The 24,701-nt window shown below is 36.2% G+C and overlaps 1 protein-coding gene across 1 annotated transcript; it reads right to left on the bottom strand.

Annotated features, from left to right (window-relative positions):
• Positions 1–24,298, bottom strand: accs (1-aminocyclopropane-1-carboxylate synthase homolog (Arabidopsis)(non-functional)). Its single transcript, XM_079809083.1, has 15 exons — positions 23,368–24,298; positions 20,041–20,645; positions 18,302–18,361; positions 17,552–17,622; positions 17,371–17,440; positions 17,171–17,237; positions 15,573–15,670; positions 15,367–15,444; positions 12,490–12,590; positions 9,993–10,082; positions 9,755–9,800; positions 9,521–9,662; positions 6,901–7,043; positions 6,646–6,799; positions 1–1,784 (listed from the first exon to the last, which is right to left on the bottom strand). Exons 1-15 carry the CDS (start codon positions 23,969–23,971, stop codon positions 1,390–1,392), a joined length of 2,724 nt encoding a protein of 907 aa, XP_079665209.1. The 5' UTR covers positions 23,972–24,298; the 3' UTR covers positions 1–1,389.
• Positions 24,299–24,701: the final 403 nt, after the last annotated feature.

Genomic DNA, 24,701 nt, shown 5'->3' with positions numbered 1-24,701 from the left:
TATAATTTAACATAAAACATTTTAATTGATGATTGATTCATTCGTTCAGTCAGAAGCCCTTAAAACATTTAACACCAATGAAGATCTCAAACAAGCAACTTCCAAAGAGGTTTTCCTTAGGAACTGAAAAACACCCTTGACAGTGTCAAAAACAAGGCATTTATGTAACAAATTCATCTTGTAAAGATAAGTGTTGGAAAGTAAAGGAATTTTTTAAACATCAACTTTTATCCCAAAACTGAGAGCCTAGTCAATTCAAAAGCCCTTTTCCCCCCAACAAAATCTACAAAATATTTAAATCAATTTAGAGGGGTCATATTATACATTATTTCACCTGAGGTTCACTTTCTTTTTTTACATTTTGCAGTCTCTCTGACACTTAATTAGGCCAGTTTACTGCATTCAGTCAATAAAAGTCTCTTCGCGAAGCTGCAACAGATTTTCTGCAATAGACATTTGCCGCTCAAAGTGTTCAAATCTGATCACGGGTCTTGTAAAAATAAATATCTGTCTCTCGTTTCAAATGTTGGGCTCTTTAACAAGATCAATTTACTTAAAAAGCAATTGCACAGATTGTATCTTGAATACAAAATTGTATTTTGTCTCGCTGCACTATCAAATAAAATACTAATGTTAAAGATATATGCAGTGTTGCTTAAAGGGATAGTTCACCCAAAAAACCCTCAAGTTGTTCTAAACCTGTATTAATTTCTTTCTTCTGCTGAAGACCAAAGATGATATTTTGAAGAATGTTGTAAATCAAACAACAGCCATTGACTTCCATAGTAAGGAAAAAATACTATGGAAGTCAATGAGGTCCATCAGCTAACTGTTATCAACATTATTTAAAATATCTTCTTTTGTGTTCAGCAGAAGAAAGAAACTCATACAGGTTTGGAACAACTCAATTATAACAATTTAAATTTTTGGGTGAACCATTCATCATGTTTTAAGGATTTCTTGATATTTTAAGAGGAAAATAAGACAAATCCTCATTAATAATAGGATTTTTTGTTGTTGCAACAAAAAGCAATGAGCAAGTTTTAGGTTCTGAAAGTCACAATATATTTTCATTTACAAAAATACAATTGGTTCCTTATGATAAGACCCCTTTAAATCAATTTAAAGACAACAGATCGGATACTTAGAATTTCATATGAGAGCAATTAAAGGGACAGTCTCCAATTACGGTGACGGCAAAGGTAATAATTAAAGTATTGAACATCCAACAATAACAACGCTTCCCTATACTGCTGTGGTGACTCTCCACAATTCTGTTTCAATCTCTAATTACAGGGTGGTGCCGTTTCTGCAATTAGAGACTTTGCCTTTGAACTGTACATAAGGTGAACATATTCATTAAAAAAGTAGTTTCTACCAACTGTTACTCTATTTCCTGGCTTTTTGTAGCAGGTCTGTGAAAACATCCAATTGCGTTGGGTCCTTTCCAGAAGCTAGCTCAGGCTTGTGCTTCTCCAGCCAATCAGACGAGCGGATCTGCTGCCGCAGAGTACCAATCAGAGAGTCCAGACTGTCGGATTGGCCGTTGCGAATCACAAGGTTCTCATCAGTCAATGAGACGGGCTCTGCCTTAACGTGCACAGTGTCAAGTTTGGTTTGAACGCTTGAGGTCTTGAATGTCTGGTCTTTGCACTCATCTATTGTCTTTGCGTCTTCCGTCCTCGTTGTCCCGCTGCAGTCATCCTGTTTGTCTGTCGTCCGCTGTGTCTCAAGCGTCAAAGAGTCCTGGAGCTCTTCTAGTGCGTTTTTAATCCTCTGCACACCTGAAGAACAGAATTAATGTGTCAGATGATTTGGGGTAAGCTGTGCACATCACTTTCATTTTGATAAATAAGGAAATGTTTTTTTTTATTCCGAATATTTCAATGAAGTCCAAAGCAAACTATCAACAATTTGCAATATTTTTTTTAATACATTTGTCATAGTATTTCCTGCTTTGGAGGCAAAACTCATTATTAGTTGAGTCCCTGGCCCAGTTTACCCCAAACCATCTGACACACTTTACCCCACAGATACCTTTTTTAGATTCAGAAATGAAACACTGTTTATTGCTCGAAATCGGAGACAAAGTTCTGCTTTGTCTTTATATTTTCGTTGGCAAAACGGAGCAAAACAGACTAAAAACAACACAATGTTGTCTAAAAGAACACAATATTAACTTATTTTATTAAACTGTTGTATAAGATCAGTATCGCATTTGCACTCGTGCCATTCTGGACAGCTTACTGTATATATCATGATGTAAATGTGATAAATGTGATGTGATGTGAATTTGGTCAATAAAACACATGTAAGGGGTGATGGTGTTTTACCTTGGATACGAGCGAGAGTGAGCCTGCAAGTGTATTCACGCATGGCACAGACAGGAACGATCGCGCTCGGACCACAACAACCACGGCCAGTGTAAAAATGCCCTGAGACTAAAACTCAAACTGGGGCATTTTTGCCTCATATCTCGAATTTGAGGGACATTCTAACTGCATTCTATAGGCTTCATCACACACTGAGTTATTGCCCTGCATCATATTCTTCATCAATCAACTGTGTGAAATGTTAGATAACCTAAGTAGGCCTGGGGCGTTAATAATTTGAATGCGTTATTTCTTACCGTAACTATTTAATCGAATTAACGACAGCCCTAATATATATATTATTATTATAAAAAAATATTATATTAATAAAATATTTAGTACTAATAATATTTTATGTTGTATATAATTTATAAATAAGGTCAATTATGCAGTTTGCTAGATGAGTATCAATAGTATCAATATTAATATAACAATGTAAGTATTTAACAAAATTATTAATAGTTATATAATAATTTAATAATAACTTTCTCTATAATAATAATTTATAAATAAGGTAAATTATGCAGTTTGCTAGATGAGTATCAATAGTATCAATATTAATATAACAATGTAAGTATTTAACAAAATTATTAATAGTTATATAATAATTTATTTATAAATTATTATAGAGAAAATTATTATTAAGGTCAATTATGCAGTTTACTAGATGAGTATCAATATTAATATAACTTAAGAATGTAAGTATTTAACCAAATAATAGTTATATATAATTTAATAATTATATAATAATTTTCTCTATAATAATTTATAAATAAGGTCAATTATGCAGTTTGCTAGATGAGTATCAATATTAATATAACAATATAAGTATTTAACAAAATTATTAATAGTTATATAATAATTTAATAATAATTTTCTCTATAATAATTTATAAATAAGGTCAATTATGCAGTTTGCTAGATGAGTATCAAAATTAATATAACTTAAGAATGTAAGTATTTAACCAAATAATAGTTATATAATTTAATAATTATATAATAATTTTCTCTATAATAATTTATAAATAAGGTCAATTATGCAGTTTGCTAGATGAGAATCAATATTAATATAATTTAAGAATGCAAGAAATTTAAGAAAGTATTTAACAAAATGAATAAGAGTTATATAATAATTTATAAATAAGGTAATAAATTATGCAGTTTGCTAATATTACTAATTAGGGACGGTATGAAAATTTTAGGGCTGGACCAGAATATTCGAATATTCGAATATTCGTTCGATGGGTTGGTATTCGATTTTCAAATTTGTGATTCGAATATTCGTTGTTGTTGTTTTTTTCGTGAACACCTGGCATCCCGCTCAAAACGGCTCTCATTCGCGCTTGCATATGTTTACACTATAAAATCACTATAAAATACAATAGGCTACTTTTTTTCAATTATCTTATAGCCAAGCCATTTTAATAGCCTCGTTATACTTAATAAATATATTTGCTTCTTCTTAGTGTTCAGTGCACCAGAGCGCACAACTGCACAAGCTTATGTGGCAGAAGCCATGTCTGAGCTTGCATTTTGGGTTAAACTGCGTTCGTTTGACATTGTGGAAAATAGAATAATATAATCAAAATGTATTATCCTTTTTATACGTTAGGGATGTGACGGTGAAAACATGTTCCCTCAGTGTTTCCCTCAATGCTGTGCTTGTGCGCTGAGCGGCTGAACGAATGCAGCCCTGCGCCGCGTTTACTTTCGGTTTGCCAATTCAGGGGCGGGTTGCTTGAATTGTGGGTTCATTAGCTATTATTCTATAATGAAAAACATAGCAACAAAACAGTACAATGACAAACTCCCTTAAGTAGGCGCTTTTACATCGCTTTAAAACCAAATATTCCGCGATCATCTTGTAATTTAGCTCCTCGCTCTCGTGTAGAATATGATCTGACTGCTGCTGCTGATGTGCTGAGACGGCCGTTAGTTTGGCTCGAGTGGCACGTTCAGTTTTTTAATTGTAGTTAGTCTTAGACCCTAGCCTGGCCGTTTCCTACAGCTTACCAAAACTATCGGCCCGAGTCCCATGATTTTTTTATTTTTTATTTTATTTTTTTATCCTCCCTATTAGGCCTACACATCGTTGCAGCCATTAAAATAGTTCAGTTTTGTTTTTAATGTCAAAGTAGTTATATTTTGTTTCGTTTCTTTATTAAGTTAATTTAGAAAAATGTTTAAAGCATTTTTTTGTTTGTTAAATTAAAGTTTTAGTTGTTTTAAAGTAATGACCAAGCGGCCAGCAGCTGACAGTGAGTTAACCGCATGTTGGATCAATTTAGCCTCTCAAATCAACACTGGACTTGTCTTACTTATAATGATATCCATAGATATAAAACACTTCAAGCATCACAATGTTGGTTTAAACATTTAGCCTAGGCCTACTATCACCACCACAACAGTAAAAAAGGCATTTTTGACATGAGGCTGATGCTGCTCGCAACGGCGCAAATGAAACAAATAAAATGAAGTGACGTGACGTGTTTTTTTAATTAATTAATTAATTTTTTATTTAATTTTTATTTTTATTTTAGTGCCATATAGAACCTTTTTTTTTGAGTAAACATTCCTCCCTATTACACATTGTTGCAGCCATTAAAATAGTTCAGTTTTGTTTTTAATGTCAAAGTAGTTATATTTCGTTTTGTTTCTTTATTAAGTTAATTTAGAAAAATGTTTAAAGCATTTTTTTGATTGTTAAATTAAAGTTATCTTTTTTTTAAGTAACGACCAAGCGGACTGAGTGAGTTAACAACACATGTTTGATCCATTTATCCTCTTAAATCAACACTTAACTTGTCTTGCTTATAATAGCCTACGTTTTTTTTTTTTTTTGAGGAAACGTGTTCAAAAAGAAATAAATAAAAATTAGGCAGGTTGTCTTAACTTACACCTCTCCGCAAAATTAATATAAATCCGATCTTCAATTCTTGCGCTATATGCACATTTAACGGAGTTCATGTCAACGAAAGCAACAGATATGAGCTGCATTATAGGCTATTCATCAGCTCATTTCAAGACCAAAGACCGTAATATCAGAACGAGTGACCTAAGCACTGTAAGAGCATTGAGTCTCATTAATGAAGATGATTGTGTTTTTGAGCATCTAAGAGGTTTGCGTGTTGGCTTGCTTTACTCATTTGCGGCGATACTCTAAACACTGCGAGCCATCTTGACAGTCGTGTTGTCATAGTCTCATGTTGTTTCCACCAGCGCTGCACACCTCATTGTTTCTTTTAATTAATGAATGTCTAAAATATAAAATGAAGGAAAAAGCCCGCGTTTGAGGCATGATGTGAAAATTGGCCCGAAGCCCGGCCCCAGGGGCAGAAATAGGGGCTCTTAGTCTGTTCTATAACTGAACAGAATTATTTTTACTAGCTACTATAATATATCAAAACTGGGACGTAACAGATCTGTGTGTTTTGTATCACTAGTTCATTGCCCGTTCGCGGAGCATAAAAGCCCTGCCCGCGTGAGGCGCGCCGCTTCTCCAGATTCCAGCCTTTATTAGAGAGAAGGATATGTTCAGCTCCTTCCCTCCGAAGCTTCGAATATTCGATGTTGATCACTACCAAAGCTTCGAAGCTCAAAAAATGGTATTCGGACCAGCCCTAGAAAATTTAATATCACGATTATAGTGACCCAAATTATCACGATTATTGATATAATCGCGGTTTTGTTCAAATAAGATGAAAGTGTTCAAAAAGCGTACGCTGAAAAATCAAACAACAAATAAAACAAGCAGCTCCATGCACTTTTTCAAACCAAGATTTTATTCTGTGGCATTTCCTTCTTTATAATGACCGTCGTCAATAACAACGCATAATATAACAGCGCACATCCATGCATCACAACGGACATGCGCTCTCATTTCATTCCAATGCAACTTGCGTCTCTGTTTTTGATTGTATTGATAATGACTGAGGCTGCTGGCTTGACAGGATTTACAGCGAGTTTTCAAAATCGTGATAATAAAACACGCTTTTAATGATAATTAAATTTTAAACGATATTACTAACCGTCTGTACATTTTATGGTGGTTTATCGTGAAATCGGTAATCGTCCCATCCCTATTACTAATAATCATTATTTAATAACTTTATTATTATTAATAGTATATTAATAGTACTTTTAATAGTAAATGAAAAGGTCACATGAAAAACAATTATGGAGGGATGGGGGGCACAGCTTAGCCACTGATACAACTTACCCCACTCCCCTAAAGAAGACTGGAACTAAAATGGAAATGAGATCGATCAACAAACCTAGCTGTAGTTTGTGCTGTTGATCAGTGAAAATGATTCTGAACCAGCCTGGAGACGGACAGCTGAAGGCCTGACCGCAGCTCAGCAGAACCCTGTGCTTGAGGAAACACCGCCACACAGACAGCTCCGCAGCAAACGTCTTCTCCTTCAGATACTGCACAAACAACACACACAAACATGTTAGACTTGACTCATTTAAAGAGTTTGGAGGTTAAAGGTGCTCTGAGAGGTTATTCTGTAGTGTAAACATCTCACCTTGCTCAAGTCCGCCCAGATGAAGAATCCCGCGCCCCTGTGCAGGAAAGGGATGTCCAGTTTCTTCAGCTCTTCAGTCAGGAAGATGTGAGCCTCTCTTAGCCTGCGTCTGTTCTCCGGGAGGAACTCTGTATTCAGCCAGTCTGGAAACAGAAAGAAAACTCCGTTAGTCATGTGCTGTTGTGAACGATTCGTTCTTTTGAGTCAGATCTGGTCAATGAATTGGTCTAAAGGATTCTGTATTGAATTAGGATCATATGGTTCTTGAGTTCAACTCATTGATTCATGATCCAGTCGCAATGGTCAATTGCCCACAGGAAAAGATTATCAGAGGGAATAATGACTTATATTTTAGTTTATTCATGGATTTAGAAGACTTGAAAATGTAGTCATGTAGACCATTTGAATGATACTTAATGGTGCATTTTGGAAGCTTGAAGGCTTACATTTTAAAATGTAATTCATTTCTGCGATGCCAAGCTGAATTTTCAAGCATCATTACTCTTTAGTCTTCAGTGTCATATGATCCTTCAGAAATCATTCTAATATGATGATTTGCTGCTCAGGAAAAAAATACTACAATCAACAGATGTGCTGCTTAATATTTGTGGAAAACATGATACACTTCCATTCAAAAGTTTGGGTAAAACACGAGAGAGAGTGAAAGACAGAGACTTTCAGGACTTTTATTTATTATAAGGATGCATCAAAATTGACAGTAACGATTTATATTCAAAATAAATGCTGTTCTCTTTAAAGGGTCATGAAACCCCCTGTTTCAGCAGCAGTCAGTTCTCACCACAGTTTTGAAAAATGCTATAAAAGTGAGCGTGGTTAAGCGGCGGAGTTGAGACTGACAGCACATCAATGGCTTCTGATTCAGACAATTTTATTTCGCTCTCATTAAAAGCTTCCCACAAATGTACGCTGCAAATGACCATTAAGTTGACATGCAACACAATATACAAATGGTTTTGTAAGCTCACAAATACATATATACATCCTGTGACAGCTATAATTCAATGGACAATCAAATTTTCTGCCTTGGTTTTGAGGCTCTCTGAAAAACACTCGGATTTGATGGGCGTGCCGCACTGAACACTTGAAGTAAACGCCCAATAGGATTGCCACTCGCCCGCCGTTCGCCACTCGCCCGCCACTTGTTTGGCACTCGCCCCCGCCACTCGCAATTTGTTCTCTGTATCGAAAATATGTATGAACACGCTGTTGCATACCTTTGATAGCTTTTGAGGCTTATTTAGTGGAGTTTTTATAAGCCGTTTGGTCCGTTAAATGGCCGTAAAGAGCGGTTAGACTCACAGTGTGGATGAAGCGCATTTGTGTGAAGACTCAGGATTTTTTGAAGAGAATGTAGGCAACACAGAAACTCATACAAAGCGGAAAAAACACTTTTTTTTGATCCATTAATGCATCTCTCACTTACTGTGTGCGATCTCACTGTTTGAAGTGCCAGTCAGAGAGAAATGCCTATCAACGCGTGCTGTCGTGAATAATTAGAGGTGTCATGAACTGGCTTTTTATTTTTTTATACTGTGTCAGAGGTCAACTTATGGAGTTTGTCTGGTTTTTACATTCAAAAACATTATATTATAATGAATAAGTAATAGACTATTTTCTGCCTTGGTTTTCGGATTTGATGGACGTGCCGCACTGAACACTTGGAAGTAAACGCCCAATAGGATTGCCGCTCGCTACTCGCCCGCCACTCGCCGTTCGCCACTCATTCGCCACTCGCCCACCACTCGCACCACCCACACTCGCTCAAAGCATACAAAGCGGAAAAAACACTCATTTTTGATCCATTAATGCATCTCTCACCTACTGTGTGCGATCTCACAGTTTGTAGCGCCAGTAAACACCCACAGACACACACTCACAATCGCCCAGCCACTCGCCCCGCCTGCTGTCGGGAATAATTAAAGGTGTCATGAACTGGCTTTTATTTATTTATTTTATACTGTTGTCTGAGGTCAACTTATGACGTCTGTCTGGTTTTTACATTCAAAAACATTATAATGAATAAGTAATAGGCTATTTTTTGCCTTGGTTTTGAGGCTCTCACTCGGATTTGATGGGTGTGCCGCACTGAACACTTGGAAGTAAACGCCCACGGCTAGGATTGGATAAGACTTGCATATTTAATGAGCTTCAGCTACCCGTCAGTCCCAGGAATCGTCTAAGGAAATGCTCAGAGGACTCGCAAAATATCAAACAAACACAGTGATTAAATCACACACACTCTCGCGGACACACACACACTCCTTCGCCTCTCGCCCGCCACTCGCCCTTGATTAGCATAAGATACAATTTTCAAACTTTTGACTGGTAGTGTAGATATTTTAACTATGAATTAAGCCAGTATGGCAACATTTGGGAATTATAAAACAGCATGAATGGCTTTTTAATACAGAAAAAGTGAACCCTTGCATTTAGCACAAAGGATCAAATCCATAACACCAGCAACATTACTTTCCTTTTGACATGATATGATTTGGGACACACCAATACTAATCAGGAAAGAAAATATGGGAACTGTGAATCTGCCATAGAAAGAAAAACAGACAAAATGTTGACAAAGCCAATGAGAAAATGTGTGTACCTCGATCTCGGAAAAGCTGGGCCATCTGGTATTGAGTGAGTCCCGGGACTCCGTGGAAGGCACCCAGCTGATCGAGGGCCTGTACCAAATCTCTGTTCTCCGAGTAGACCACGCCAACTCGCATCCCTGCCATTGCAAAGTCCTATATGTGTACACAACAGAAAGTCTGAATGCAGTGCAGCAATGCCAAGAATCTGAGCAAATGCTTTTCTGATGGTTCAAACAGTGGCCTACCTTACTGACGCCCCACATAACATGGGTTCTTTGGGGATCTGGCAACCTGTGGATGATTAGTACAAACGTAATGAATAAAAACAGCCCTTTCTGACATTACAATATTACTTAATTTGCTTGACACCAGTATACTTCAATTTAATCACAGGACATATCAGTTAAATATACACAAGACTAAGTAAATTAGAATAAACAAAACAGAAATAATAGAGAGATCGTTTGTGTGTATGTCTCTCACCTGTCTAAGCTGTGAACACTGCAAAAAGTGTTCGTCTCGTGGAACACCGAGAGCATGTAAATTTCATCTATGATCACATGAAGCCGGTGCCTGGAGAATGTGAGAGAGAGAAACAATGAGTAAATGAGTGCCGTTGAGGGCAGAAATTACACAAGTGAACACAAATGTAATTTCTCGTCAATAATGTGAAACTTAATGTAGCATATGAAAACATTTGGAAAACAAAGTGTGATCAGAGACCCAAGAGTTAGCCAACCACAAAATGAAAACTAAATTTGAAGTTATTAATCATTTACTCATCCTCATGTTGTTTACAACCTTCAAAGAATGCCATTTTTCATACTACAAAAATATAAAAAGTGACTAGAGCTGCACGATCAATTCAAACACCCACGCAATCTTATTCCTAAATGACATCGATTCGCCCGTGTCTTTTAAAACTTTGACAAGTACGATCACAGCGAACATTCTAATCTGTGTTGGTGCTGCCTCTGACCCAGATAAAGCAGTTATCATGTATAGGGTGTATAGTAAAATAGCTTCACAGTCTTTTCAACAAATAAGTTACAAATATTCAAATTATCACATAAGTACTGAGATAAAAGTTCACAGTTCAGATATAAATAAATAGCGATCTAAATAGAGTAATTCACCTTTTGAAAAACTTTACTCTTCAAATAAAGATGGTATCAATTAGATTGTTACACCAGTAGGTGGCGCCAAGTGCCAGTTAAACAATCTATTGTCATTGAATCATTCATTCCAGAGATTTGTTCAAAAACACTGATTCATCCAGTAATGAAACAAGTGAAGAATATGAATGTGTCGATGAATCATTCATTCAAAATGATTATATATATATATATATATATATATATATATATATATATATATGGGCTGTCAAAAGATTAATGGCGATTAATCGCATCCAAAATAAAAGTTTGTGTTTACATAATATATGTGTGTACTCTGTTAATTATTATTTATATATATATACACACACATTCATGTATATATTTAAGAAATATTTGCATGTATATACTGTATATACATTTATATAATATATATATATATATATATATATAAATGTTTTATATATAAAAATTATATATTTTTCTTAAATATATACATGCTTGTGTGTGTATTTATATACAAATAATAATTAACAGAGTACACACACACATTATGTAAACACATACTTTTATTTTGATGCGATTAATCGCCATTAATCTTTTGACATATATATATATATATATATATATATATATATATATATATATATATATATATATATATATATATATATATATATATATATATATATATATATATATATATATAATTTTATATTTAATTTATTATATTTCAGTTCTATTTCAGTTAGTAATTTTAGTACTTCATTTCAGCTAGATGCCAAGGTATAATATTTAACTAATATGGAAAGTGTGTTTATATATATATATATATATATATATATATATATATATACACACATATATACATTCATACACACACACATTCATATATATTCATATATATATATATATATATATTCATATATATATATATATATATATAAACACACATTCCATATTAGTTAAATATTATACCTTGGCATCTAGCTGAAATGAAGTACTAAAATTACTAACTGAAATAGAACTGAAATATAATAAATTAAATATAAAACTGAAATAAAATAAAATTATTTCATTTCGACAAAAAAAAATTACAATGGAAGTCAAAGGGAAACAAAACGGTTTGGTTACCAACATTCTTAGAAATATAAATGTTCTGTATTACACAGAACAAAAAAAAACATGAGGGTGAATAAATATTGACAATTTATTTTGGGATGGACCATCCCTTTAACGTGAAAACAATATAAAATGAAAAGCAAATTCAAAATATGAATGAAAACTATAATAGAATCTTAATAATAGAAAAATGACACTGGTAGATACGACTTCTGAAGCCATACGATAGCTTCGCGTTAGGAACAAGCCAAAATTTAGGTTGTTACATACTGAAAACATTCTGCCAGAGCAATCAAATCTGTGCATGTGTGATTTTTGATACTTTTATGGTACTTCTCTGGCCCTGGTCACTATAAGCTTTCATTATATGGAAAAAGAACAGCATAAACATTCTTAAAAACAGCTGTTGCCCTACACAATAGAAAGTCATATGGGCTCGGAACAAGAGTCAATAATATATGATTTCCATTTTGGAATCACCACCCCTTTAATACTTCCAGATATCAAAGCTCTGAATCTGAATGAAACACTAAGTGTGTTTGACTTTAAGCGGCGCTGCGCAGACCGATCGTATGACTTCAAAGCACCACAAGCGCGATTACAGAGCAAACGGCTCCACGTGCTCTTGAATCGCTCTCACGGTACTTTGATGTCATACACAGATTGGTCTGCGCAGCACCACTATGAGTCAAACACATGTAATGGTTTTGGTTCAGTGCTTGTGAGAAACTGTTTGAACTCACATTTTGGCAAATTGTAGAAAGCTGGTCATCTCTTCCGATGAGTACACTTCTCCAAGAGGATTCTGGGGGTTTAACAGGATAAGGGCTCTGATGTTCAATCCCTATATAAAGAAAATACAATTTTAAGAGATTTATAGAGTCTAAGTTAAGTGTGTACATTGTATGTATCTTTAACTTAAAGTGTCCCTATAGGCTTTATGCCGGACGTCACATGTACAAGCAGGAAAATTGGTTTCATTGCACCCGCTTGTCGGAGAAAGTGTTAACAGCAGTACGAACTCATGGCGATATCGAATCAGCTAACCTAGCTACAGTAGTTTTTTGTTGGTTGTGGTTTTATTCAATTTAAATACCTAAATGTTAGTGGGGAGAAGAAAAATTAAAACCTTTTAGATATGCGATGAACATTGATTATGCTCATCTTTGCTCGCTCCTTTGAAGGAGGCTCTATAAAACAGCTCTATATTTAATGAGGCACATACAAAAGACCTAAACCGGAAGCGATGAGACCTGTTTTACAGAATATGGAAGTTTGTTGCGCACAACCCCCATTATGTATTTTTAAAGGTTCCTAATTTTGAAGGTCTCCTGTAGGATTACATGTATTCATGGTCAAAAAAACTTTTAATTTTCTCATAATACACATTGCACATCACAGTCTGAAAATGCTTCGTTTGAAGATTCAGTCTCTCTGAACCCCTCCTTTCTGAAAGCCTACTCTGCTCTGATTGGTCAGATGGCCGAGTCTGTTGTGATTGGTCTACCAATTACAGCGCGAGTCGGAAACAAAACGGAACTTCAGCACCAGATCCTCCACAAAACTTAATACACAGTGATACGAACAGTAACGACAGTGTCAGTTTTACCGTATCACAGTCCCTCCAGAAAAACACGATTACGCGATCGCATGATTTAATGCATAATCAGCCAAAGTCCGACATATTTACGCGGGGGCCGCATTTTTTCAAATACGCCACAGTTTCGCCGCGTAAATTGCCTATTTCCGCGTGCAAAATATGCGGGGCTAGCATGATTTCATAATCCCCACATTTTCGTTGCAAAAAAGTCATATATATTAGCAGAAAGTTGAATAATGTTAGTTTGCTTCACACAAGAACTGCCACTTCCCCCTATTGCCATGGGAATGTTTTGAAGTGACGTAATTACCCGACGCGAACGTCATCGAAAAGCTGCAAACCCCATGGTGAAACCATAGATATCGGTGAAACGATGAAATGATGAAGCACACAAATTCCCATTTGCCAAAAAAAATAACAGCAAAAGACTGCGCAAAGCAGTTTCCCGGTGTGTTGACCGATTTCAAAACACAGCATCATGAAGCTTCGAAGTGTTATGAATCAGTGAGTCGATTCAGCGGTTTGGATCGTCAAAGTCACGTATTTCAGCGTATTTCATCGACTCGCTGATTCATAACGCTTCGAAGCTTCATGATGCCGTGTTTTGAAATCGGTCATCACTATATAAGTCGTTATTTAGGTTTTGCGCACAAAAACTATTCTCGTCGCTTCATAAAGTTATTGAAGAACCACTGTAGTGAGATGGACTTTGTAACGACGTCTTTAGTGCCTTTTATGGGTCTTGAGAGTGTAAAGTGCATTGTGCCAATGGAGGCCTTTCTGAGCCATCGGATTTCAACTAAAATATCTTCATTTGTGTTCCGAAGATGAAAAGAGGTCTTACGGGTGTCGAACAACATGAGGGGAAGTCATTAATGACAGAATTTTCATTTTTGGGTGAACTAACCCTTTAAGAGATTGCACTTTGTACATTGGAAGCACTCAAATGTCAGTTTTGTATAGCTACCTCTGTAAAACAGGAAGTTATTTATAAATTTTTTTCAGAAGTTGTAGCATATTCCTTTTGTAAAGCTACAGAACTTGTTTGACTCAATGTTTTGTAAATTTGAGCCATGTGTTTATATTAAGGTCTTCAATAAAACAAGATGAGAACTTAAATATTCCCAGCACTGTCTGTGATGTAGTGCTTTTTTTCTCTTTTTCATCAAACCGCAGTTTTTGCAAGTTCCCGCAATTTCATTGCATAAAATTGCATAAATATCCCGCATTTTCCATCGCATTTTTTAAGAAAACGTGCCGCATAATCAAGGATTTTTTCCCGCAACAATAAAAAAAAAAGCTGCATTTTTCTGGAAGGACTGGTATCACTTCCAATGCAAGTCCTCGTCCTTTGCATGCAAAGTAGATTTGCTTTTGCAGCACAGAAAACAGCGTCATCTTGTCATTTCAACAACACAAACCAAACTCTTCCAGGCTTCAGCCACAACTACAGTGTTTGAGGGCGGATCAAAGTAGACGTCGTTCGAGGGCAGCCAATGAAGTCTATAGGCTGGAATTATGCAAATTTGTTACATTGTTACATAGGTATGTAACAGGAAGTGAGACCTAATTTCAGCAGTTCAGCCTCGATTCTTTCTTTAAGGAGACAATGACCCTGTCCCAAATGGCACACTTCATGTGCACTTTCGGTCTTGTGGACTTACAATGGTCACTTTGTGGTTACAATGGTCACTCCGTTAAGTCCACAACACCGCAGGGTGTCCCATTTGTCATTTTAGGTCTCAGAAGGGTGCTCACTAGGTGTGCATCGTGCACTGGTGCGAGCTACACAGCAGACTTCTTCCCGGCAGTCAAAGCAGCATTACGTCGTGAAAGTGCGGACTCAGAGGAAGACTGTGAGTGTTTAGGGTGCCATTTGGGACAGGGCCAATGACTTTATTTGTTGTGCACTTGATCTTTAAAACTTTGCAGACCTTTTAAATTCCCAAACAGCTATACTACACACTGCATGAAAGGAAATATTCAAAAAGCATAATACTGGCAATTGAAACAAAATAACCTCTTTTTTGGCATCTTTAAGGGAGTTCTCCAGTTTCTCAACAGTTAGCTGGAACGGTCTGACATCACTTCCTGTGAGCTGTACAAACACAAAAATATACAAATCGAAAGATAAACAGAATATCCAAATGAAACAAAAATAAAACAACAGAAAACCTTGCCTGTGTTACATTATCAAATATTACGGCCTGGACTTTCGCTAAGCACCTGATTATAAAGTGGCACGTGGTGTAGTACGACACCGCTGTACAAGCCTACGTCCTCCATTATAACGCCATAGAAAGGCGACGGGATGAGAATGGCATCTGTAAAACAAGCAAAGATTTTTTTTTTTAAGTTGCGCCAGTTTGTACATTACATTAGTAGTGTTTTCTGGGTTCATAGTGTGAGGCTAAAACACAGAAGTGTGCCTGAGATTGAAGAAAATCAGTGAAACGGAGAAGTTGAAACCATTCGGCTGAGATAATCGACTGACGGAGAACGCCGAAAAGTGCTGAATGAATGTGGAAGAAAGCGAAACTCACATTGCAGATGCATGCGTGCAGTGAAAGTTGGAAAATTTGATTTAACAACATGGATTCAATGCACAAGTAGATGACTTATGCAGAAAAGTTAAAAGACTGCAGCGAGTAAAGTCGGCAAACGCATCAGCAATCGGTCATCACACAGACATTGACGGTTATCAACCTAATTTAATCTATTTGAACCAAACTGAATAATTACGGTTAACCTGCCCGATTTACCAAATACAAGAGCTGAAAAGTGATTTGTAATTGTTCCGTGTCCCCTGTGGTTGGCTGATGCTCTTGTCGAGAACTGATGTGTAAAATTCCCAAATAACTCAACGTTCAGTTTACATAATGCAAAAAACAAAAGAAGGAATCTGCACACCAAGTTCAAAGTCCAAGATCCATTGAGAAAATGTTTTACTGAAGATTCTCATGCAAAGTTACGTTATTTTACATGAGAATCTTCAGTCAAGCATTTTATCGATGGCTCTTGAACTTTGAACTTGTTTGGTGTGTGGATTCCTTGTTGTTTATATCTGTTTACAAACGAGCAAACAATATCAGGTAATATTTTCAGATACCCATGTTCACTTATTTTGTTTAATTTTGCTCCCTTTTGATATCAATGTTTACACACTAAATAAGCTAAAATATTATAATAAAAATATAATAAAATGTACATATTTTCTCAAATCAATTCAATAGTCTGTAAATACTGTAGAAATTGTTTATTATCCAGATGCAATGCAATATATTATGAAACAAAAATATGAATATTGATTGATTTGCCTAATTAGCCTGGCCAATATACATTACCGTTCAAAGGTTTGGGGTATGTATGATAAAAAAAAAAAGAGAGATTAATGCTTTGATTCAGTAAGATGCATTAAAATGATCAAAAGTGAAAGTGAAGACCTTTATAATGTTACAATATTTATATTTCAAATAAATGCTGATATGTTTGGACTTTCTATTCTTCAAAAAAATCCTGATAAATAAATATTTTACTATTGATAATAAGAAGAAATGTTTTTATGAGAAGCAAATCAGCATATTAGAATGATTTCTGAAGGGGGTCATGTGACACCGAAGACTGGCGTAATGATGCTGAAAATTCAGCTTTGCCATCACAGGGATAAAAGTATAATATTTCACTGCATTTACTGTATTTTTGATCGAATAAATGCAGCCTTGTTGAGCAGAAGAGAGAAATCTTACCGACCCCAACATAACTAGTGTGAGATTGAGAAGACAAAAATTGCATTTGTGTTCTGTAGTGATCAGATGGTCTCATACCTTCTGGGTCACAGAGTGTTGCTGCTAGAGCCGAGAACAGAGACCCACAACCGTTCATAACAACAACCTGCAAAAAACCCCCAAAGAAAATAAGCATGTGGACTGGATTCCCCTTTCTAAAGAAAGAGGAAGATTATCAGAAATAATACAGATGGTTTAATATATCATGCTGGTGTGGGCAAAAGCAGAAAAGCACTCACATTCTCTGGTTTTAGAGGTTTGGGAGAATGGCAGTAGTCTGACAGGAACTTCGCAACTTCCTCTCGGAGGCTTTGGAGGAAAAGAAATCAGACAAGAACATCAATACTGTGAAATAAAAAACTAACCACGTGATTTGAAGGAATTATAGTTTCCACACAGCTATGGGTAAGGTAAGCTTACAAGCTGTGGCCTTTCCAATCGTGGTATTGTAAGAACGCAGGGTCAATGTGGAGCATGTCAGGTTGCATCAGCTGTCGGAGAAACCAAGAGTCACAAAGTGCAACAAACATTGGAACATATCCAGCGAGTATGACAATTCTTTATATTTCTGAAAGTCTTTTTTTTGTAACAACAATATGTTATTCTTCTGAAGACAATGTGAGAGGCACGTGAATCTGCAAAACTTAAAAGGGTGGTTGCTAGAAGATTGGTATGCTGTTGCTAAGGTGCTCAGAGGCATTTAGCTTGTTTTTATTCGGTTGCTAGGGTGTTTTGGATGGTTGCTCACTGGCCAAAATAGCACATCCCCAAGTTCTTCCTCTAAAGTAAGGGAGCGTTTACATTACATGGGCTGTGTCTGAAATCACCCCACATACCCTTAAAATAGGGCACTATTTGAGGGGACAACCACTTGTAGTGGATGTTATTCGAGTGCACTCAACCAATCCCACAATGCACCCCAGTAACGAGTGTACAACAAACGTACGCTCAACAGCTAGAGAATACCCATAATGCACCGTGAGAGTCGTGCCGAATGCATTCCCACGTCTCGCCAGATGTTGGCGCATAAAGTTTTACGTTTTTAGTTAAAACGGTGCTGTGTGTTGTGGGGGGGGGGGGGGGGGGTTGTATTCCCCACCATACAAAGAAAAATAAAATGAAGAAGGACCTTCACTAAAGAATGCAAAACAAGTATATCACATTCCTTACCCTTTTCTGCAGGAGGTCAAAGCATAGCTTGTTTTCACTGGTTCCCAAGTTTATAATGCCCTGAAATAAATAGTATCAACCACAGCAAATTACTGCACTGCAAAAGCTAGACAAACACATACAAAAAGTGTATTAAAATGAGAAAAAACACATATATCTGATATACTTTTGTGAGATCATATTAAATCAGATACTACATGGAATATTATCCTGTAATTGGAATATTGTCAAACTGCAAGATGATTTAAAATGAGCTAATTAAGGAAAAAGATTATTTTAAAAACAATTTTTTACAAAAAGGCCAGACACAGGAAATGGACACTTTAACTGAAAATTGAATATTTTCTAAATTTAATTTCATTTAAACTAGGGATAGCCCCTACTAACTAATTTGTATCCATTACTATGATTTACTACCATGTGGTCCTGCACTGTGCATTAAAATGTCTTTTTTTTTAATGATACTGTATGTCTGGAATCTGTATTTGGAAAAATAAATTATACATTTTACACCTTTATATACTTACAGCACGTTCAAATGTTTGGGGATGATAAGACATTATAAATGTCTTACGGTCACTTTTGATCAATTTAATTCATCATTGCCGAATAAATTATTAATTTCTTCTTCAAAAAAAAAAACTCTTACCAACCCCAAACTTTTGAATGGTAATATTAGTGCCGTCTAATCGCAAAAATATGGTATTATAATGTTATACTAAAACTAAAATTAAAAGAATGGAAAAAAACCCTTAAGCCAGAGAAAAAAAGCACATCATAAGCACAGAATAAAGTGACTTTTTTTTTGCTTTTGACCGATTACATATTTGTGGCATCCGTAATTGTAATCACGATTATATTATATATTATATATATATATATATATATATATATATATATATATATATATATATATATGCTTTCAATCAGTGCTTTCAATCGCATCTAACATAAAAGTTTGTATACACACACACACACATTATATATTTACATATACACTGCTGTTGAGAAAGTTTTAGATTTTTTATGTTTTTAGAAGAAGTCTCTTATACTCACCAAGGCTGCATTTATTTTATTAAAAATACAAACAAAAAAAACAGTAATAGTGAAATATTATTAAAATGTAAAATAATTGTTTTCTATTTGAATGGATTTTAAAATGTAATTTATTTCTGTGAAGCAAAGTTTAATTTTCAGCATCATTAATCAAGTCTTCAGTGTCACATGCTCCTTCAGAAATCATAATAATACGATGATTTGCTGCTCAAGAAACATTTATTATTATCAATGTTGAAAACAGTCGTGTAAAACATTTTTTTAGGATTCTTTGATTAATAGAAAGTTCAAAAGAACAGCAAAGAATCCAAAAAAAAAAATGTTTTACACGACTGTTTTCAACACAGATAATAATCATAAATGTTTCTTGAACAGCAAATCATCATTTTATTATGATTCATGCGACACTGAAAACTGGAGTAGTGATGCTGACAATTCAGCTTATGTAATAAATTATATTTTAAAATATATTCAAATTGAATAACTTTACTTATTTAACTTACTTTAATAATATTTCACAATATTACTGTTGTTTTTTTTGTATTTTAATAAAATAAATGCAGCCTTGATGAGCATAAGAGACTTCTTATTTTACTATATATATATATATATATATATATATATATATATATATATATATAAAATAATAATAATAAAGTGGTACTGTTTCCAGGTAGACTAACATTAGGGTTTGAACTCTCGTCGTGTTTGTTGACATGATACTGGTTGTAGCCCTCCTGCAGGATTCCCTGGTGCAGCAGCATGCCGTTGCCACGGCGAGACAGGTATGGGCTGTACTGGGGTGTCTGATCACCCCAAAGCATGTTAGATACAGCTTTGGCACTGTTGGGTAACAAGTTTTGTGAGGAGCTGGGCACCGGGGGTATTTCCCTGCTGGTGGTGGCGCTCTGGTCTTCTGTCCCACGTGTCGAGCTCAGGACTCGGGTCAACATGGACATGAGACGAAACTCATGTTCTCTTTCTTGCTTTGCTCGCCTCTCCTCTTGCTGCTCCCTCCGTTCCTCAGCCCGCGCCTCCTGTCGCATCCGGGCCTCCTCCAGAGCGAGGAAACGCTCTTCTGCTGTCTGCTGCCAGCTTAGATACCCAGCCAGAGCGCTCGATAACCCGCCATCACCCCCACGGACCACCCGCCGACGCTTCCTCTGATGGAACGGTCCGGGAACCCCTTCTTGGTCACCATGGCTACCTCCGTCTCTCATCGTCATGGGAGCAGTTGCTGGGGATACACCTGCACCGGAGGAGCCAGTCATGTTCTGGTCACTGCAATCTGTGGTGTGATATCATCAAAAAAAACATTAAATCAGTCCTGTTTAAAGTTTAAAAAAGCCTCATTAACTGAAAACATAATTAAGAATTAACTAAAACAATCAACTCAAAATTCTATTAAAACAACAGTTGGTGCAATAACATGCCAATGCTAAGGCACTGGATAACAAACAGTGCCAACAGCAGACACAACAATGAGCTTGGCATAAATACTGCAAAGCCTGTGCACTGTTAAACCGCACAGTCCCTCTAAATAAATATGGATTAAAACTGGTGGGTCAGGCCCATTGATATGTATAGATAGATGCCACATTCGACCGCTACAGACACGTCGGCGCATGTCGTCACTCATAGTAAGAATCAATCAAATAAGCCACAACATGTGCAGCTTCTGGTTATGAAACCGCCAAAAAGACGGATAACCTTTCACAGATGAAAATGTGTTGGTTCGTGTTTTTATTTGCATTAAAGGGATAGTTCACCCAAAAATGAAAATTGTGTCATCATTTAGTCGCCCTCAAGTTGCTCCAAACCTGTATGAGGTTCTTTCTTCTGTTGAACACAAAATAAGATATTTTGAAGAATGTCAGTAACCAAACAGTTGCTGGGCTCCATTGACTTCCATAGTATTTTTTTCCCTACTATGGAAGTCAATGGGTGCCTGTCAACTGCCTGGTTACCGACATTCTTTAAAACATCCTCCTTTGCTTCCTTTGTAAATGATGACAACATTTTCATTTTTGGGTGCTATCCCTAACTATATCCCTTTAACTCAATATTACAGGTTTTCATTATGGTACTTTATAATGTTTTTACTTTTACTATGGTAACTTTTTAATGTCGTGCTAGCTGATGCCTTTGTCTTGTATTGTGTTAGATTAGCAAAATCATCTGCTAAAGTCTATTGCGATATAGATATTCATACATGCGTCTAAATACAGTTGCATTAAATTAAGCAAAATAAATTTGACTAACTATATAATGCTACAAAAGGTTGTCTATTTAAAATAAATTCTGTTCATCTTTTTAACTTTCCATTCAAAGAATTCTGAAAAATGGTATTATGTTTCAGCAAATCAGAATATTAGAATGGTGCCACAGTGTCATGTGACACTGAAGACTGAAAATTGCCATCACAGGAATTAATTACATTTTCAAATATATTACAATCAGGGAAACAAATATTTTATATTACATTTATTTTAAATTGTAATAAAATTTTACAATATAAGAGACTTCTCATAAACATAAACAAATACAATATTGTGAGAATAACCACCTGTGATTAGCATAAGTTAGAATGATTTGAATATTGCTACCAAATTGCTAATGTAAAGTATTATATCGCATGCCATCATTTTCCAAAAAGTGTTTTGATAATTTTATTGGAAATTTTACAAAAAATAGGGGAGAGCGGGGCACAACCTAACGCTTTTTGACTTTCACAGTTTGTGTAAATCCACTTGGGGTTCAGAGTATTTATTTTTTCCCACAATAATTTCAAACATGTCTAGTACAATTATGTGGTTGTTTCTCATTAATACAGTGTATACTTTTTTCTTGATTTCCCCCGAAAGAATGGAAGTGAAATGTGACAACATGCCCCATTGGTGGGGTACATTGTAACATGCGAGGGGCACATTGTTATCTGATATAATTTTAAAAAATCCAAGATAAACTAAAATATTTTGTCAATAAAATACAATTATTAAATTTTTCAAAGAACATTTTTTTAAAATTCATTAAAAATATACTAATTTTTAAGTTTGACAACAAACACATTGCTAAATACAGCTATACAGCATAGTTCAAAACATATTAATAATAATTAACAAACTCCTGAACATTGACTCTCAATCATTATTCACCTTTTTCTCATGGTTTCTCAATAGAATCGATAAAAGTATAGAATATAATAGTATATTTCTAATAGGGGCTCATTGTAACGCAGTGTGACAACATGCCCCACCTGCTCAACTGGGATTTTAACCGCAGCTCGTGTCTTCTGCTGGTTAGATCAGCATTGAAGAACTATACCAACTGATAAATAACCGATAAAAGATTAAAATAAAATCAGATTTGTCTTATTTTAAATATAAACACAAAAACAGTGATGAAAAATAAACTTAAGTAAGAAATTTACTTTTGCTATGGTTAAATGTTCAGTGATATCTTCCAAATATTTTTTCTCGAAATAATGAGGATATGGCAACTAGTAAATACACAAAGTTTTCGTGGCATGTGTGGAAAGTTTTAAACCATGTGTGTTACAATTAACCCCACATTAGGTTGTGCCCCGCTCTCCCCTAGTATGTTTTATTCAAGAAAACTTAACATTTAACAACAAAAAAGAACATTGTTCTGGCACATATAAAAAAATATGAAGGTAAACATTAAATAAAACCAAAACTGTGATGGGACCAGTACAAATGTGGAATCTGAAATACTGTCTCCCCAAATAACCCTTATTATTGAGCCCTGGATTTACATACACACTCGTCTATATCTTTCTATCCATGCAACAAGTGTCTGTATAGTAGATTATCTGTGTGTGTGTGTGTGTGTGTGTGTGTGTGTGTGTGTGTGTGTGTGTGTGTGTGTGTGTGTGTGTGTGTGTGTGTGTGTGTGTGTGTGTGTGTGTGTGTTTCATCATGCAGATGATGTTTGGTTGCTGCTGCACTGTAATTACTGAAATATATGCATCACCAGACTGTTTAGGGTACCTGATTGGGAACAGATGACATGTGCGTGTCCCTGCTCTCCGTCCATCTCAGCTTGATCCTCTGTGTTTGGACCCGCGTTTCTGTGTTCAGCCCCGGCTTCATCCTCCTCATCAACAGGTCCGAACTCGTAGAGCATCTCGGGCGGGCCTACCGCTTCTTCATCCGAGCTCATCACCTCCGTCTTGATCTCCAGGATTTCACCTGCTCTGGGCGGGTGACCCGTCGCCTCTGACCCCTGCAGTCCGATCACCTGGTTCGCCACCGAACCGCCCCATAAAGGCAGAGTAGAGCCCGAGGTCGCGGCGGATCGGTTACTCTGAGCCCTCTCCATCAGCTCGTAATACCTCGCGGATCTCAAAGTCTTCTGTTTGTACTCAAGCTTCAACTTTTTGATCTTCTCCCTGCATTGATCCCCGGTCCGGTTGATGCCCTTCTGCCGCAGAGTGCTGGCGATTCTGTTGAACACATGCTGGTTTCTGAGACAGGTCACCAGCTCGGTTTGGACCGGCACGTCCGACCAGATCTGCAGCAGCTCCAGCACCTCTGGTTCAGACCAGTTGCTGCCGCGTTCATACTTTTTACCGTATACGTGAATCAAATGCATTGCGGCACTACAATTAAAGCAACAGTGGTATATTTATAGACTGCTGCAAATATGTTCATGCATTGGTATGCCACCGCGTTTATGTGACTAAAAGCAAATGCATTAATATATTCAAACTCCAGCGTGTGAGTTACTGTAATCAATCAGTCATCTAAAGCGAGCACTGGTTGCCTACTTTACCCGGGCCGGGACCAGATTCCTTTACTTTCTAACAACAGTCGTGATGCATTTTCAGCTCGATGCTTTTGTTCTTTATTCAAACAAGTCCTGATACATCCGGGTTCACGGCACATGCGTGCTGTCCTTATTCCGGGATAAATTTGGACCGTGACAACAAAGAACGGCGCTGCGCATGCGCTGAGAGAGGGCCGTTGAGGAGACTCATTTGTTGCACGGGCGCGCCATCTAGTGCTACATTAGCATGAACTTTTAGTGAGGTGTGCATATTATTTCATTAGATTAACAAATTAACATATGTTAAAATGACAATTAAACGACGACCCCCCCCCCCCCTCCATTTCTGTAGTGTGTCTGGATGTATTGATGAACAGCTTTTTATTAACGTTACAAAGATTAATATTGTAACAAATTTGCTCGTTGTTAGTTCATGTTTGTTTATGCATTCATTAATGCCAATTAAGTGGACATTTTTGTACAAAATTAAGATTTTTATGAGGCCTAATGTAATATAGATATTATTATAATCAGGATAAATACATTTAATAAAACT

The sequence above is a fragment of the Gobio gobio genome, assembly GCF_949357685.1.
Source record: "Gobio gobio genome assembly, chromosome: 25".
Lineage (NCBI taxonomy): Eukaryota > Metazoa > Chordata > Actinopteri > Cypriniformes > Gobionidae > Gobio > Gobio gobio.
This window is presented reverse-complemented; position numbering and strand designations above follow the sequence as displayed.

Excerpts from the sequence above, each read along its gene's own strand:
- accs (XM_079809083.1), bottom strand. The coding sequence starts at position 23,971 with ATGCATTTGATTCACGTATACGGTAAAAAGTATGAACGCGGCAGCAAC. Across the intron at positions 15,671-17,170 it reads AACACTCTGTGACCCAGAAG|ATGCCATTCTCATCCCGTCG; the intron begins GTATGAGACCAT and ends CTTGTTTTACAG. Across the intron at positions 12,591-15,366 it reads TTAAAGATGCCAAAAAAGAG|GGATTGAACATCAGAGCCCT; the intron begins GTTATTTTGTTT and ends TTCTTTATATAG.